General features: G+C 35.9%; 2 protein-coding genes across 2 annotated transcripts in view; one reads left to right on the top strand and one right to left on the bottom strand.

Moving 5' to 3' along the window:
- The window catches only part of RBM27 (RNA binding motif protein 27), a 74,854-nt gene that overhangs the window by 57,390 nt on the left and 749 nt on the right, over nucleotides 1–16,715 (top strand). The window contains exons 20-23 of the mRNA XM_044659867.1: nucleotides 2,146–2,250; nucleotides 2,370–2,561; nucleotides 6,264–6,350; nucleotides 10,279–10,389. Of these exons, the coding sequence (XP_044515802.1) occupies nucleotides 2,146–2,250; nucleotides 2,370–2,561; nucleotides 6,264–6,350; nucleotides 10,279–10,389 (495 nt within the window). The remainder of the gene's footprint in view (nucleotides 1–2,145; nucleotides 2,251–2,369; nucleotides 2,562–6,263; nucleotides 6,351–10,278; nucleotides 10,390–16,715) is intronic.
- LOC123237537 (NADH dehydrogenase [ubiquinone] iron-sulfur protein 6, mitochondrial-like) lies at nucleotides 1,398–1,778 on the bottom strand. The gene has a single exon (XM_044664515.1). It carries the CDS (start codon nucleotides 1,776–1,778, stop codon nucleotides 1,398–1,400), a length of 381 nt encoding a protein of 126 aa, XP_044520450.1.

The following is a 16,715-nucleotide window of genomic DNA, read 5'->3' as shown; positions in this document are numbered from 1 at the left end:
ATTCTGTAATCTATGAAATTTTAATTATTATTCCTTTGCCCCAGAGCCATCCACTGCTGTATAATTAGTGTTAATAATTAGTTTTAATTTCATTTTGTATAACAAATATTCCAGTATGACATAAGAGAATTTCCAAATTTATTGTTTTAGGTGTTTACAAAGTGTTCAGTTAAAAGCTTTTAGATCTAAAAAATTTCTCAGAAGGGAGGGGACGGTATTTGTATCATATATAAAACTCATGGGCTCAACTAGGTAGCTCAGTAGATTGAGAGCCAGGCCCAGAGATGGTTTCAAATCTGGCCCCAGACACTTCTTCACTATTTGACCCTAGGCAAGTCACTTAACTCACATTGCCTAGCCTTTACCATTCTTCTGCCTGGGAACTAATACACAGTATTGATTCTAAGGTAAGGATTTAAAAATAAAACAAGACTGTTACTTATTTTTTTTGTGTGTGTGTGTGAAGCATTCTTTATTTCTTTGCATCTTGGAACAGGTGATGGAATAATGGTACAAAAATAAGACATACATTTTTTTCAGACATGGCCAATATATTGATTTGTTTGCTTGGCTACAGCTATTTGTTACAAGGAAGGCCTTCCCTTTAGTAGGGATAGAAACTGAATAATTATCATAATGATGCAAGAAAAAAAGATTATCAGTGAAACATTTTATATTTTAAGATATACAGAAAAGAGCAGAAGTTCAAAAAGGGACAAAGACAAGCAGAGAAGTTTTCTTACTATCATATTAAATATAATACATACAATCAATCAATATTTTCATTAAGCGCCTACTATTATATGTGCCAGGCATAAACATATATAAACTATACATAATAGTTTAATTACAACTCTCTTTTCTATTCTTAATATTGAAATGTTCATTTTTGATATAAGAAAAAACATTCCATTTTACAGATAAGCTCTGAGAAATTACATGATTTATCTATGACTATAAAGCTAGTAAGTATCAGAACTGAAAGGCAAACTCAGTTTTTTTTTGACTTTGGGAATTCAGTTCTTTTTCTAATCTATGTAAGGTTGTCTTTATAATCTCTAAACTATCACCAAAAATTCAATATATAAACAGGTTAAAGTAGTTTTATTTTAACATTTGCTAACAGAAAGGTTTTGATTTTTCATAAGAGACCAAGCCAGTGTGTTAAAAGACTAACTGACTTGACCATACATTCAAAAAACTAATGCAGTTCAAGGATTGTATTTCGTGGGGGAAAAGTCACTTTAAACTTAAATTATACTCAACAATCATGTTCTATTCATAGAATATTTTTTAAACAAAGCTTATATTTTGTGATTCTTAAATACGTTTTTTTTTAAATACCAAAATTCTTACATGCAGAAGAAAATTGTACTGGTTTCAGTGTATAACTGGTTTCAGTGGTAGTGGTGTTGTGTAAACTGAAGTCCACAATACCCACAAGTCCCAGTTTTAGTCTCTTTGTCCAAGTTTATATATACTTTTGGATGACCCAGAGCTCCTCCTCCACCATCACATGATATCACTCGACTTTCCACTTTGCTTACTGGTTGCTCTGCTATCAAATGAATTGCAAAGTTTTCATTTACCTCTTTCTGGCGACCAACAAAGCGAATCCTCCTGTAATCATCTTCATCATAAACCTGGCCTGTGTGGGTAATTTTCTCCCCCGTGGGCGACACCTGCACACCAAAACATCTGGCGGCCACAGGGAAGCCCCGGCTACGGCCCAGAAGGCGGCCGAAGGTCACAAACGCCACCGCTGCAGACGCCGCCATCTTTCCCGGGATGACCAAGACTGTTACTTATTATTTACAAATATATCTTGTTACTCTACATGAGCATGGCAATTTATGAAAACCACTGAAGTCAATACTATCACAGCTTTTTAAAAACTTGACTAGTTGCTATTGTAATCTTTATAAAATTGATGTCATTCAAAATCCTTAGAAATAAAATATCATAAATGTTATTTTAAAAGATTACCTTTCACTTTGTTTTGGGAATTTTTAATTAATTAATTAATTGAGGGTATTTTTCCATGGTTACAAGATTCATGTTCTTTCAGTTCCACTGGGTTTTATGTGTGTCATTGATCAAGACCTATTTCCATATTATTGATACGCTGTTGTTGTTTTTTTTAAGGCACAGAAAGAACTACTAGATGCAGAATTAGACTTCCACAAAAGACTATCTTCTGGTGAAGACACAACAGAATTACGGAAAAAACTGAATCAGTTACAGGTTGAGGTAAGATTAAGGAAGTGGTAACTTATAATATCCTACTGTACTTTTTGTTAGGTCACCTTTCTCATGCTGGTCCCAAGGTTAGAGATTATATAGTAAATTGAATCTTTGTTCTTGTTTAGGCTGCTCGTTTGGGTATTTTGCCTGTTGGTCGTGGAAAGACTATGTCTTCTCAAGGCCGAGGAAGAGGCCGAGGCCGTGGAGCAAGAGGAAGGGGCTCATTAAATCACATGGTGGTGGATCACCGCCCTAAAGCAATAACAGTTATGGGCTTCTTTGAGGAGGAGAAAGATGAATTACTACAACATTTCTCCGTAAGTCTTTATGATCAAAATATGAAGACAATTAGTAAAGATTGGAAGCAAATTTCTACATTCATTGTTTCTTCATTACTTTCTGTATAAGGTGCTCTTTACATTTGGGAAAGTAGTTATTAAATCATTGATATGGCAATTTCTATTAACATATGTTAAAGATCATAAGGATACTTATTCTTTTATGATTCTGTAATGAAAGACATAAATGTATTTGTGATGGCATGTTGTTCTCAGAATATATTTATTATATGGCCTACCAGTTAGTTAATTTATGAAAGGGAAATGAATTGTGAGAAAAACCAGAATCACAGGATTAAGGTAGCAAAGGTAGCAAAATTTGATCTCCAAGTTCTTTTATGATACATATTACTCCAGTATTTGCCTTTTGACTATTGTTTAAGCATAATGTGCAGTGCTATCCATGCAGATATTTATCATTTATTAGCAAACATAAATATACATAGCTTCAGCTTCCCATTATCCACCAGAAGATATTTTCAATTTAAGTCTTTCTGAAGGAAATATCTCTAGTTTTTTCCAAATGTTGCTACTTGTTAGGAGAATCATGAATGCAAGGTTCCAGCTTTCCTTCTAATGTATGAATTCCTTCCGACTCATCTATTCCCATTACTTCCATCTGTTTCATCTTTAGTTCACATAGGGAGAGAATAAATTTGTAAAATACAAAAAAGTGCTTTATACACTATTGAAATTCGATCATATGAGTGACCTGAGTCAAGTGTTTGTTTTAATGTAGTTAAGGAATTCTCCTTGCCAAATACATTGGACAGCTAGGAATAATGCTAAACAATAATTTGGCTAAAGTGATGCTATGTTATATGAAGCAAATTTGCTATAAAGTTGAGTCTTTGTAGAACTTTCTAGTTTCAATAGTGTGACAATCTCATGGGTTATAGATCATACACTATATACATAGTTACTAACAATAGAGTATTGGAACTGCCTCATATTGACTCAGAAGAGCCAGTTGTTACATTTTCAGGAATTTTGTGAACCTGTTTTTAAACTCGGCCAGTGCTCACAAATCAGTTCCTGTGCCAATGATATTAATCATTGGCTTTATTTAAAAAATTGATATCAACCACAGCACAGTTTATTTTCATAAATTTTTGTCTACTTTAAATGGTTTTGGCTCTAAAAATGAATACTTGAAAGCAAGCTTAATGGCATCTTTTTTTCTTTTTTTTGTGCTAACATGAAGCTGGACAGAAAGACTAGATTACTGATCTAGTAAAATTAAAACAACTAAAAACTGTAGTTAAAGATCTTGAAATGAAAATTATTCAAATTCATTGAGATAAACAGCCAATTATGGGTCATCCATACATAAGTTTATGAGCAGCTACTGTTGTATTTGCATGCATATTCTGCATTATATATGTAACTTTTTTCATTACTATTCTGGTTTGACAAAGGTTAACATCAGTTTGTGGCAAGACTGTATGTTAGGGACAGCATAGTAGATAGAATGGGGGCCCTGGAGTTGGAAGTGGTCAAATTTGGCAAGATACTTCCTAGCTGTGTGACCCTGCACAAGTCACTTAAACCTATTTGCCTCGTTAGGGACAAGAGGGCCCTTGCCCTTCTGTCTTAAAGTTGTTACGAAGGCAGAAAGTAAGGGTTAAAAAATTAAATACATTTAGTGATGAATTTTCATTCAGAAACAACAATGAAGCATTTTAAATTATTTTAACTTAAAGCCATCTACTTGAACTTATGGGCAGCTGGATGGCACAATGGATAGAGTGATGGACCAGAAATCAGGAAGGTTTATCTTCCTACATTCAAATATGACCTCAGACTTCTATTAGCTGTGACCCTGGACTAGTCACTTAACCCTCTTGGCCTCAATTTCCTCATCTATAAAATGAGTTAGAGAAAGAAATGGCAAACTACTCCAGTATCTCTGCTAAGATAACCCAAAATGAGTTCATAGAGAGCTGTACAGTACTCAAAATGACTGAACAACACAGTAACCTTAACTTCATCATGGATAACTGTTGAAAAAAAGTGATTTAAGTAAAATTTTAAAACATGAAATTTTCTAAAGATTTTCAAGATTTCATAGATAATAACATAAAATAAAAAAAAATCAAATAAAAAAAATAACATAAAATTCCAATCTCTGCAATTATACCAGACCTAAAAAGAGAGTTAACAGTATTGCTGTCAGAGGTGCTCGAACTGAAGAAGGTTTCAGTTTAAAAAATATAATTTATTTGAGTGTGCAAAATAGTTTAATAGATCACATATGAAACTTGATGACTAAATTTATTGAGAAAAAAATTAGTAGATTGTAATGTAACTCCATTTGTCAAATCATGGTTGAATCAACAGTTATAGTTTGGCTATAAATTTAAGTGTTTGGCTAAAATCAGTGGAAACAATTAGAATCAGTTGTCCATATGGAATTTACAATAAAGAGTTTTTAGAGTATTGTATATTTTTTAATTATTCTTAAGTTGTATACTTCCATGGCCTTTATAGTGGTAAAAATTATAATAAAGAGGGGTGTGTGTGTTTGTGTGTGTATACATGTGTACACAGCCACATATAAAACTTTTTTTCCTCAGAAAACTGGTTGCTAACCATCCCACTGGTTACTGAAGGAATGTATGAAGAATTTGTTTTGATTATAGGACAGACCTATTATGTGTTGCCTTGTACTTAAAAGAGTTATATAAAGTATTTTTTGTTACTAGACTACAATTTTTTTTTTTAAAACCCTTACCTTCTGTCTTAGAGCGTATTGGCCCCAAGGCAGAAGAGTGGTAAGGGTAGACAATGGGGGTCAAGTGACTTGCCCAGGGTCACACAGCTGGGAAGTGTCTGAGGCCGGATTTGAACCTAGGATCTCCTGTCTCTAGGCTTGACTCTCAATCCACTGAGCTACCCCGCTGCCCCCTAGACTACAGTTTTAAATTAACCTTATGTTACTATGGGAGATATCTGGGGAGAGAAGACAAGAATAAAGAATGAAGTTTTAGAAATCACTGTGCTCTCAATTTTCAGAGCTTTTTGGTAAGATGCTTTCAAAATGGAAGACCCGTTATTGGTGGGCATATACCTTCAGATGAGCAAAACTTGAGTCATGTAGTATATTCTCTTTAGAAAGAAGGCATGAGGGTGTGTGTGTGTTTTGTGTGTTACATATAACACACACACATATATGCACGCACATACTTCTCTCACTCACACCTTAAAACAACCCTGTGAAGTAGATATTACAAGGATTATTATTGTTTTACCAATGAGGGAAGTGAGGCTTAGAAGTGTTATGTGATTCACCCATAGACACAGCTACTAAGTATCTGAGACAGAATATGAACTGTAGATTTCTTTATTCCAATTCTGGCACTGTTCACTAAATACCATGTTGCCATTCACAGTAAATAAATATATTATACTAAACATTTTGCCTCAGCTAAATTTAATGTTTACAATACCATGCTTGCTTAAGAGCACTTGATCCTAGTAGGATAATTTCGTCATGAAGTTGTCAGGTGTACCTATTGGAATTCTTAGCATTTTTATAAAAGCATATTTTGAACTTTGGCTTTCTCTTGCCTTAGTGTTGAGATTAGTTTTTTGTTTGTTTAAATTGGTGAATTTCAAATGATTGCAAATCACCCACTTTCTGGATTCATAATTATGTTTTATCCATTTTTCATTTTACAGAAATTTGGAGATATTGAAGATCTTCAAGAAGAAGAATCGCCTTTAAGTGTTGTTTTAACATATAAGTCTAGGTCAGAAGCTGAAAATGTAAGTAGTGCATGGAATCTTGTCTAGGAGATGTGGCATAGATTGGTTATTTTGTAATAGAGTTATTAGCATGATACAATAGTTGGCCATGTCTAAAACATTGCAACAGAAATAGCTAGTCTTTCTCTGAACTGGTTTTTCTATTGGGAATATATTAATATCTTTTTTTGGTTGTTGTTAATCCTTTCTGTTCCAGAAACAACTCTGAGATAGAAGGGCAAGGGCTAGGCAGTTGGGATTAAGACTTATCCAAAGTCATACAGCTAGGAAGTATCTGAGGTCAGATTTGAACCCAGGTCCTCCCAACTCTAGGCCTGGCACCTGATCTACTGTGCCACCTAGCTGCTCCTAATGTATTGATATCTTATAAGTTAACATGTAACCAGTAACTTTATACTTTTGATTTTTGAAAATTTGCTCAAAATAGAAAAACTTGTATTTGCCACCCACCTTGTGATATTTTGATTTCAAAATAAGCAAGTCTTGAAGTCAGAAAAAGCCTCAATTAAGTTTCTAGGAGGAAGAAAAGACCCTTTATATGTTACATCATCATCCCATTAATAACTTGTAATTCCTTCCCATCCCCCATTTTGGACTTTATAGAGCTTCATACAAGGCAATTGAATACTGCTGCTGTAATTACTACAGACTTCTCATATAGCAGTTATCCTTTCCTTACAACTTCTCCAAACAGAATTTGACTCATTCTCATATTCTAGCCTACTTAAAAAGCAGGCTTTGAGGGTTTTATCCATTAAGGAAATGATACCTCATGTTTATCCAAAGAGCTCTTGTAATTTAACATTGAAAGAAATACCTCCTTTATTATTATCTAATTCAACATTTTGCATGTGTAGTTTAGGAATGTGTTATGTGTTCCTCCCTCCGTCTTGCCTTCTGTCTTGGAATCAATACTGTGTATTGGTTCTAAATCAGAGGAGTGGTAAGGGCTAGGCAATGGGATTTAAGTGACTTGCCATATAGCTAGGAAATGCCTGAGGCCAGATTTGAACTTGGGACTTTCCATCTCTAGTTCTGGCTCTCAATCCACTGAGCCACACAGCTGCCCCTGTATTTCTTAAATATGTTGTTCATGTATAACCCATTCTAGATGAAGACTTTTGTTTTAGTTAGGGATAGGTATTTGTTGTGTTCATAAATGCTACCATCAGTCTTAACTAGATGAGTTTAGTCTGCACATTCAGATAAAAGTCCATTAGAAAATTTCATTTGTAACTCTAAAAGTTCCATCTAAGCCTAAACTATTATTCTTCATTATTGCCATGACCACAGCCATGTGACCTAGATCAGATCACTTCATTTTTGGATCTGAATATTTTTAGTCTGAAAAGGGAGAGGGTTAGATCATATTACTTAACTGCTTTCTTACTTTAAAATGCTAAAGTTAAGAGTATGTGTGTGTTTTATGTTTAAATATATCTAATTCCTTTAATCAAATAAATGTACTGTTTTGATAGGTTTGTATTTCTGGGGTGTTTTTTTTGTTGTTGTTAAGTATTACTTTACCATAATTTTTTTAAAAATGGATATTGTTGGGGGCAGCTGGGTAGCTCATTGGATTAAGAGTCAGTCCTAGAGACGGGAGGTCCTAGGTTCAAACCCGGCCTCAGCCACTTCCCAGCTGTGTGACCCTGGGCAACTCACTTGACCCCCATTGCCCACCCTTACCACTCTTCCACCTATGAGACAATACACCGAAAAGTACAAGGGTTTAAAAAAAATGGATATTGTAAGAAATTGGGCCACCATCAGGTTTAGTAAGCATTTTTATTTATGATAGTGAGGTTATTATTCAACCACATCATGTAAGTGGATGAGTATTCACTGAGGGTCCCAACACTCATTCCTAAATCTCAGGAAATACTAAAGGGATTTCCTAGAACTACAAGAGGGGCATGCATTTGACATAGGTCAGCTATGAATAGATTTTTTAGACAAACTAGTTTGTACTGAAAGAGCTTCATCCCAAGGAAGGATGGTTTTTTTGTTTGTTTTTGTTTTTTTTTAGGGTCTGACTTAATCCCTTATTAATCACTACATTCAAATTAAAGTCCAGTAAAACCCCATATTGAACCCTGTATTGAAAAAAGAACACTTTCCCTCTGTTAGGTTCTAGTATTGTGCCATAATTTGAAGCGTTGTCCATTCAATTCCTGTAGTTTAACAGTGCCAACAGTTTACCTTTAGAGGTGAAATAACTTCTCATTAGTGAATGTAAAGTGCTGCTTCAGATTAGGTGCTCCAGGTAGGAAGGTTTGAGTGAAGCAAAGAATTGGGGATTAGCACTCTACATTTTGGGAATTAGAATAATGAAATGAACCTTGAAAGACCTTTTAAGTTCTCTCCCTGATTTATTTACTTATATTTTCTATGACCTAAACATCTTTCCATTTCTTCATCTCTGTTATCTCTTCTTTCCAACAGCTGATAATTAATAGATTATTGTGAAATATAATTGAAAGAAAAACTGTATATATGGAATATAAATAGCACCCAAACTCACAGCTAGAGGTCAGTTAGAAGAGAAAGGGAAGGGGCAGCTTGGTAGCTCAGTGGATTGAGAGTCAGGCCTAGAGACCAGAGGTCCTAGGTTCAAATCTGTCCTTAAACACTTCCCAGCTGTGTGACCCTGGGCAAGTCACTTGACCCCCATTGCCTACCCTTACCACTCTTCCACCTAGGAGCCAATACACAGAAGTTAAGGGTTTAAAAAAAAAAAAAGAAGAAGAGAAAGGGAACAGTACAAAAGAAAAATGGCTGTATCTTAAGTCAGAATACCTGACTGCAAAACCTGGCTTTACTGCTTAATACTTGTGTGACCTTGTAACTTCTCAGTTTCTTTAACCTCTGGTCCTATAAACTAAGGGAGTTTGAATAGGTGACATGCAAGGTCCTTTCTAAACCTAAATCTATTATCATATAATCAGAAATCTTCACACAGGTGGTGGATTAGAGGTCTGACTTTATTCCTTTCAACCAAGTTCTTTCAATTCTTTTTATGTGGGGAAACTAGGTGGCATAGATCACCAGACCTGGAGTTTGGAGGACCTGTGTTCAAATCTGGCTTCATATACTTCCTAGTGGTGTGACCCTGGACAAGTCACTTAACCCCATTTGTTTAGCCCTTGCCCTTCTATCTTAGAATTGTTGTGGGTCTTTTTTTTAAAAAATCTTTTTATGCCAGTGCTAGAAATCAGTTTACAGAAATAAACAAAATTAGAAAAACAGAAGATTGCTTTGCTAATTGGGAATAAAATGATAAAATGTAGATGGTATTGTTGAAATCAGGAGAGACATAGGAAGATACATATGTTCTCGGAATATATTATGGATATAACATTTATGATATTTAAGCTTCAAAAACTTTGCAGATGCTATAATTATTTCAAAAGAGAATTATGTGAACCTTAAATCTGTACTATAATGCTAATTATCCTTTTCAATACTGCACAAATGCCATTAAATTATGAGGTTTGTTTTTCTAAACATTATAATGGTTTGATTGTACAGGATATTTATTTTTTAAACCCTTACCTTCCATCTTGGGAGTCAATACTGTATATTGGCTCTAAGGCAGAAGAGTATAGTAAGGGTAGGCAATGGGGGTCAAGTGACTTGCCCAGGGTCACACAGCTGGGAAGAGTCTGAGGTCAGATTTGAACCTAGGACCTCCAGTCTCTAGGCCTGGCTCTCAATCTACTGAGCTACCCAGCTGCCCCCTCAGGATATTTTTTAATAAACAAGATACACAGCATGGCTTTAAGCTTTAATAGCTTGAAACTGCACTAAAACTTTTGGGATGCCCTGTATATTAATTTCTGGCCTCTTACCTTTCACATTTATTTTAATTTAGTGTATTGTAAAAGTATACTTAACAAAAAATTTATTTAAATAAAATACATTGTAGGCTGCAAACCAAGGATCAAAATTCAAAGATCGCAGACTGCAGATATCATGGCACAAACCCAAGGTACCATCTATATCCACAGAAACTGAGGAAGAAGAAGCCAAGGAAGAGGTAAATAATTTTAAATTTATTTTTTTTCCCTTCTTGAAGTGGAAGTAAATCAATCATACGTAGAAGAATGAAATTCAATTCACTTCAACAAGCATTTATTAAGTATCTATTATATGCCAGGAACTGTGCTAGGCATATGGAAATACAAAGATAAAAATGAAAGCATCCCTGCCTCTCTTTCCAGCACTGATTGTACTTTCACTCATTTCCTCTCACTCACTGGTTGAGATGAAGAAAATGAAATTCTCCTTGTTCCCAGTTGCCATTTCCATGTTTCTTTTTACCTTAGTAATCTTTACTTCTTTGAAGTTCACTCAATTCATTTCTACTCACCAAGTTAAAATTTTGGTAGTTCTCCTCTATTGCCCTCTTATCTATTCCCCTTCTTTCCTCAGAGAATTCAGTCTTTCTCTCTTCCCTAACTCTTACTCTGAAATTCCCTTTTAACACCTTTACATCCCATTTCCTCAATTTGCTCATTTACCATGACCTGTTCTTCTATTCTTCTTTAGCTACACTCAAAGGTGATACTCTTGATTTTACGATTACCTATACATATTCCACTTCATGTTCATGAACTCTGAAATTCCTTTATCTAATCACAATCTTTTGTCATTTTACTTCTCCCTTTGCCTTATAACCTCAGACTGTTCTATATTTTTCATTTTATTTTCATTTCTTTCCTTTTTCATCTCTTTTGAACTGATTACATGCTCCTCCCTCCTTCACCTCAATTCCTTCTACTCTAGACTGTCTTTTTCTCTTAAATCCCTTATCTCCTTATCCTGTCGCCAATCTTGCCCTACCAAACCTCAGCTCTAGATCATTCCTACCATATGTTGCCTTTACTCCTACTTATTTGCTGTTGAATAAAAATAAAAAAAAAAATCACAAAACCATGTTGATGGGATTTTCAACAAATTTATGGTACATAATCTCAGGTAGTCCCTCATTGCAGCAAAGCAGTCGTTTTATACCTGTAATTGACTTACTTTCTGATGACAGTGGCTCCTCAAGCCTTCCATAGGGATCCTCATCCTCTTAGCTGAGAACCTTGCTTTATGTTCCCCTGAAAAAAATAAGGCCATTTTCTAAGAGTTTCTCCTCCTTAGTTCATATCTCCCAGGTTCCTTCTACCACAGTTTCTTCCTCCACCTGTTTCATATGAAACACTTCTCCATGCACAAGTGGTCATTTTTCATCCCATCTTCCTTAGCAGATTGCCCCCTCTATCATCAATGTTCTCACTTCTCTTTGAGCTCTCTATGACTATTGACTGCTTCTTTATTGACTACAGTTATGTTTATGTCTTTTCCCATTCTCCAGAAACCCACTCTTGATCTAGCTATCCTCTCTGATCCCTTCTTTCTTCTTTAGCTAAAGTAAATGAGGAGCTGGCACCTAGGTTGTGGGCTTAGGAAACTGAGAGGAAGGTTGTACCCTCAGTAACAATAAGGAAATGAGAAGAGAGAATTTTGGGGGAATGATGAGTTCAATTTAAGAACTGTGTTTAGTTTATAATGTTTACAGGACATCAGAATGAAGGCCATCTTTGAAATGGCTATCATCTTAAATAGATGGCATTTGATTAGATATTGTAGATGGCAGCAATATATTATTTTCAGTTCCTTCTTACATCTTTTTGTTATTCGGTCATTTTTCAATTGTGTCTGACTCTTTGTGACCCCATTTGGGGTCTTCTTGACAAAGATACTTTTCCTTCTCTAGATCATTCCATAGATGTGGAAATTGAGGCAAACAGGGTTAAGTGATTTGCCCAGGCTAACATAGCTATTAAATGTCTGGTGGCCAGATTTGAATTCAGGAAGATGAGTCTTCCTGACTCTAGACCTAGCACTCTATCCACTAGCTACAGTCTGAGTTCTGATCTCATCATTCATCTAAGATTGCTCTCTAAAGTTGCCAGTGATCTTTTAATTGCCAAGTCCAATTTCCTTTTCTCAGTCCTCATCCTTTTTGAGCTCTCTATAACTTTTGACACTGTTAATCATTCTCTTCCATTCTAGATTTTCATGACAGTACTCTCTAGTTCTCCAATCTATCTGACTACTCCTTAGTTTGCTTTGCTAGTTCTTCATCCTGATCATGCATAATGACCATAGATGTCCTCCATTCTGGGTCCTCTTCTCTCCTATCTGATCGCATCACTTCCTATAGACTGAATTATTGTTAACTGTATTTATCCAGCCCTAAACTCTGCTGACTTCCAGATTTGCATCTCTGGCTGTACATTGTATTTTATTTCTCAAACCAAGTGTCCTGTAAACATCTTAAACTCAACATATCAAAATTTTCTGATTTCATTATCTTTCCCTTCAAATTTACATGTAGCCCTTCTCTTTTGACACTGCCACTATAGTGGTATAGGTTCTCATTACTTCACACTAGTAACATGCTGGTTAATCTGCTTTTCTGTGGTCTCTCCCCACTCTAGGCCATCATTTCTCTGTTAGAGTGATCTTCCTAAAGTTTCCATCTGACAGTGGCCCCCCCAACTCACTGCTACACCACTCAGTAAACTCTAGTGACTTGTTTTCACTAGGATTAAATATAAAACCCTCTGGTGTTCAAAGCCTTTCATAATCTGGTGCCCCCAGCCTTTCTAGGCTTCTTACAACACCCTTCCGCCCCCTACAAGAACATAAATATACAGTGTGATCCATTGGCACTGTCCTCCTTTGCTGTTCTTCAAACAAGACACTTCAGCTCCCAACTCTCTCCATTTTCCCTGGCTGTGCCCCATACCTGTGATGTTTTTCTTCCTCATCTCTGCCTCCTGGCTTCCTTCAAGTCACAGCTAAAATTTTGCCTTCTACCAGAAGCCTTTCCTAGTCCTAATTCATTCTTATTCCTTTCTTCCATTGGGTATTTGTTTTCCATATGGCTTGTTTATACATAGCTGCTTGCATGATGTCTTCTCCATTAGGCTGTGAACTCCATGAGGACAGGGGCTATCTCTTACCTTTTTTTTATATATTCTGTTACTTAGGGCAGTTTCTGGAACATAGGAGGTGCTTAAACATTTTTATCGATTGTTTGGTTGAATGACCCTCAAAGATTTTAAATTCTTTTGAGGAAAACATGAATAAATTAAAGGGCATTTATTGGGCACCTGCTGTATGCTGAGTGTGAAGAGGCACTACTGTACAGCAGATAAGTGGTGTCAAACTCAGAAATTGGGGCCACTAAACTGTACACAAGGATACCTGCAGCACAAATTGACTTAGGTAACCCCAATATTCATGTTCTGTTGTATCTTATTTATTTGCATTATTCATGTTGTGTTGTATTTTTATTTTTGCTAAATATTTCACAGGTACATTTTAAAACTGATTTGAGGCTCACTCAAATATGTTGGTTTGTGTTTGACATGTCTAGTAGATAGAGAGTTGACCTTACAATCAAGAAAATATGACTTCTGGTCCTTCCTTTGACACATCCTGGTTTGAACTCTGGCAGGTCACTTAACTTCTTAGGGCTACAAAAACTCCTTAAGACCTTTAGTTGAAGATAACAGGCCATTTTTAGTTGTCAAAGGGTGTTTCTAATTAGGAGTTTCCCTATACCAGGGAAGTCAAAGATGCAACCCCATGTGCTAGACAGGTGATATGCCGGGTGCTTCGAATACACAGGCAAAAGGGAAAATGTTCTTGTCCTCAGAGAGCTTATACTTTTGCTGAGAGGGTGAACGTATCTTTATAAAGGAACATATATGGAACAACTAAGTGGTTCAGTTGATAAAGAGCTAGGCCTGGAGATGAGAGATCCTGGCTTCAAATCTGGTCTCAAATACTTCCTAACTGTATAACCCTGCCTATCTCTTACCACTCTTCTGCCTTGGAAACATTATACAGTATTGATTTTTAAGACAGATGGTAAGGGTTATATAAAACTAAAAAGGAATATACAAAGTGGGTATAAGACCATTTGAGGGGAGGCATTAGCGGCTGAGATACAAGATAGAGTGGGACAAGAAAGTCTTCACTAGGAAGAAGCTTCTCAGTGAAGCCAGGAAGGAAATTGAGAATTCCAAAATGTGGAAAGGGGAGTACATCTTGGGGATGAATACAAATTAAAAGGTAATCTGCAGAGTGATGGGTAAAGCTGGAGGCACCAGAAAGGCTTGGTTGCTGGTAGTTCTTGAGCTGATTCTTGATGGGCAGCGGGTGCAGAAAACAATAATAGGTTGCCCAGTTTGACTGGGACACTTGATTGTGTAAAGGGAACATGATGTGAAATCAGCCTCAAAAAATCAGTTGCAACCCAGTTGTAAGTACCAAACATGACTGCTTTTTAAACTAGAAACAATGGAGCTGGATTGCTCAGTGGATTGAGAGCCAGGCCTAGAGACGGGAGGTCCTAGGTTCGAATCTGGCCTTGGACACTTCCTAGCTGTGTGACCCTGGGCAAGTCACTTAACCCCCATTGCCTAGCCCTGTAACAAATAAAATTAATATAGAAGGCTATATATAAAAGATATTAGGGTTAAAAAAAAAAAGAAACAATGGAGAGTCTCGAACTTTTTGAGCAAGGTTGTAGAATGATCAGACTTCAAAACAGTATTTTGACAGTTATTTGGAAGTTGGATTGGAGAAGGGAGAGACTTGAGGAAAAGACCCCAATAAAAATACTGCAATAGTTCAAGTGAGAAGTGATAATATCCCAAACAAGAATGGTGACTGCTTCACTGAAGAGAATAGAAATAATTGATATATTGAGAGGGTGGGGGGGAAGTGTTGCAGTGGGGAGTAAGCACAGTAAAGGTTAAAAAATGCCTAAATCATAATGATGAGTAAAGCAGTTAAAGGGATGAGTTTGAGAAAATTAGTTTCATGTTAAATGTATTGAATTTAAGAATCCAATAGAACATCCAGGTGGAAATGTTTATCAGGCAGTTGGTGATAGAGGATTGTAGTTAAGAAGAGAAATAACAGGGTTATCTATATATTTATGTGTATATATAGGCATAAGCTTAAAAGTCTGACATTTTTTTAAATCTTAAAATTTAAAGCTTGAAAGTTTAAAATCTTGTTGAAGAATAGTAACAGTTTTCAGTTGAGCACATGTGCATATATGTAACTTCGAAGTCATTTTGGGAATTTTTAAGAACTTCTTTTAGTTCACATTGTTTTTTTCCTCTGGGTTGCTGAGATGGTTAAAGTCAGCTTTTCCTCACAGTAAATGAGATCATATTCTATGGATAAATTAAACTTCGACATAATCTTAAAAACCCATTTTAGCCAGTTATTTGAATTTCCTCCTTTGCTTTTAAGTAATAAAATTTATGGCTTTTAATTTCCCTTTTCTCCTCAGCCCACTAGTGGAAATGATGGGAAGCAACATAATTGCTACATATTTGGATATGAGAGATAAAAAGAAAGAGAAACCAGTAGCTAAAATAATCCACAAACAAAATAGTTTCTAAAATATTGATAATTAACTGTGTTCCTACTGCTGTATTCTCCTGTTATAAAGTACTGGCTTAAGCTGAATTATATGTCATATAAATTACTTTAACATGTAAAGAAAAAAGTAAGCCTTTGTTTGTAGAGGTGCCTGACATAAATAGAAGATCTCCAGCTAAAATCAGTGCCACTCCACATTTAGTCTGGTGACAAATAAATCTTGTTTCTAACCTTCACATAATCTTTTCCATGTGTCCACTTTTCTGTTCTCACACAGCAACTACCCTAGTTTAGACACTCATCACTTCTTGCTTGGACTATTCTAACAGCTCTCTGTTTTTCTCTATGTGTGTCTGTCTCTCTGTGTGTTTGTCTGTCTGTTAATTCATCTGTCTCTTTCTCTTGCCCTGCCCTGCTCCTCTTAATAGCTTTCCAGTTAATACTTCTATCTTGAGTATCTCTCCATTCCATCCTCCACTCAGTGGTCAAAGTAATTTTCCAAAGCATAATTCAAACTGCCACCTCTTTCAGTAACTCTAATGGTACCCTTTTACATCTAAGCTTTGACATTTGAAACTCCTAATCATTTGGTCCTTTCTTACCTTTTCTAATGTGTTACTCTCACCATACATTCTACATTCCAGCTTCACTGTACTGGCTTACTTATTATTCTTCACATGTAATACTCCACCTTGCTCCTCTTGGCAGTCCCAGGCCTGGAATGCTTTCCCTCCTACCCTTACCTTTTAGTTTCCTTGACTTTCTTCAAGACTCAGCTCAAATCTCACCTTCTGCAGGAGGCCTTTCCTAGTCTCCTCAGCTAGTGGCACTTCTTCCTCCCAGATTCCCTTCTTTACATGTTGTCTTCCTCATTAGTGTTAGTTCTTTGATACAGGGATT

Source organism: Gracilinanus agilis, chromosome 2 (genome assembly GCF_016433145.1).
Source record: "Gracilinanus agilis isolate LMUSP501 chromosome 2, AgileGrace, whole genome shotgun sequence".
NCBI lineage: Eukaryota > Metazoa > Chordata > Mammalia > Didelphimorphia > Didelphidae > Gracilinanus > Gracilinanus agilis.
This window is presented reverse-complemented; position numbering and strand designations above follow the sequence as displayed.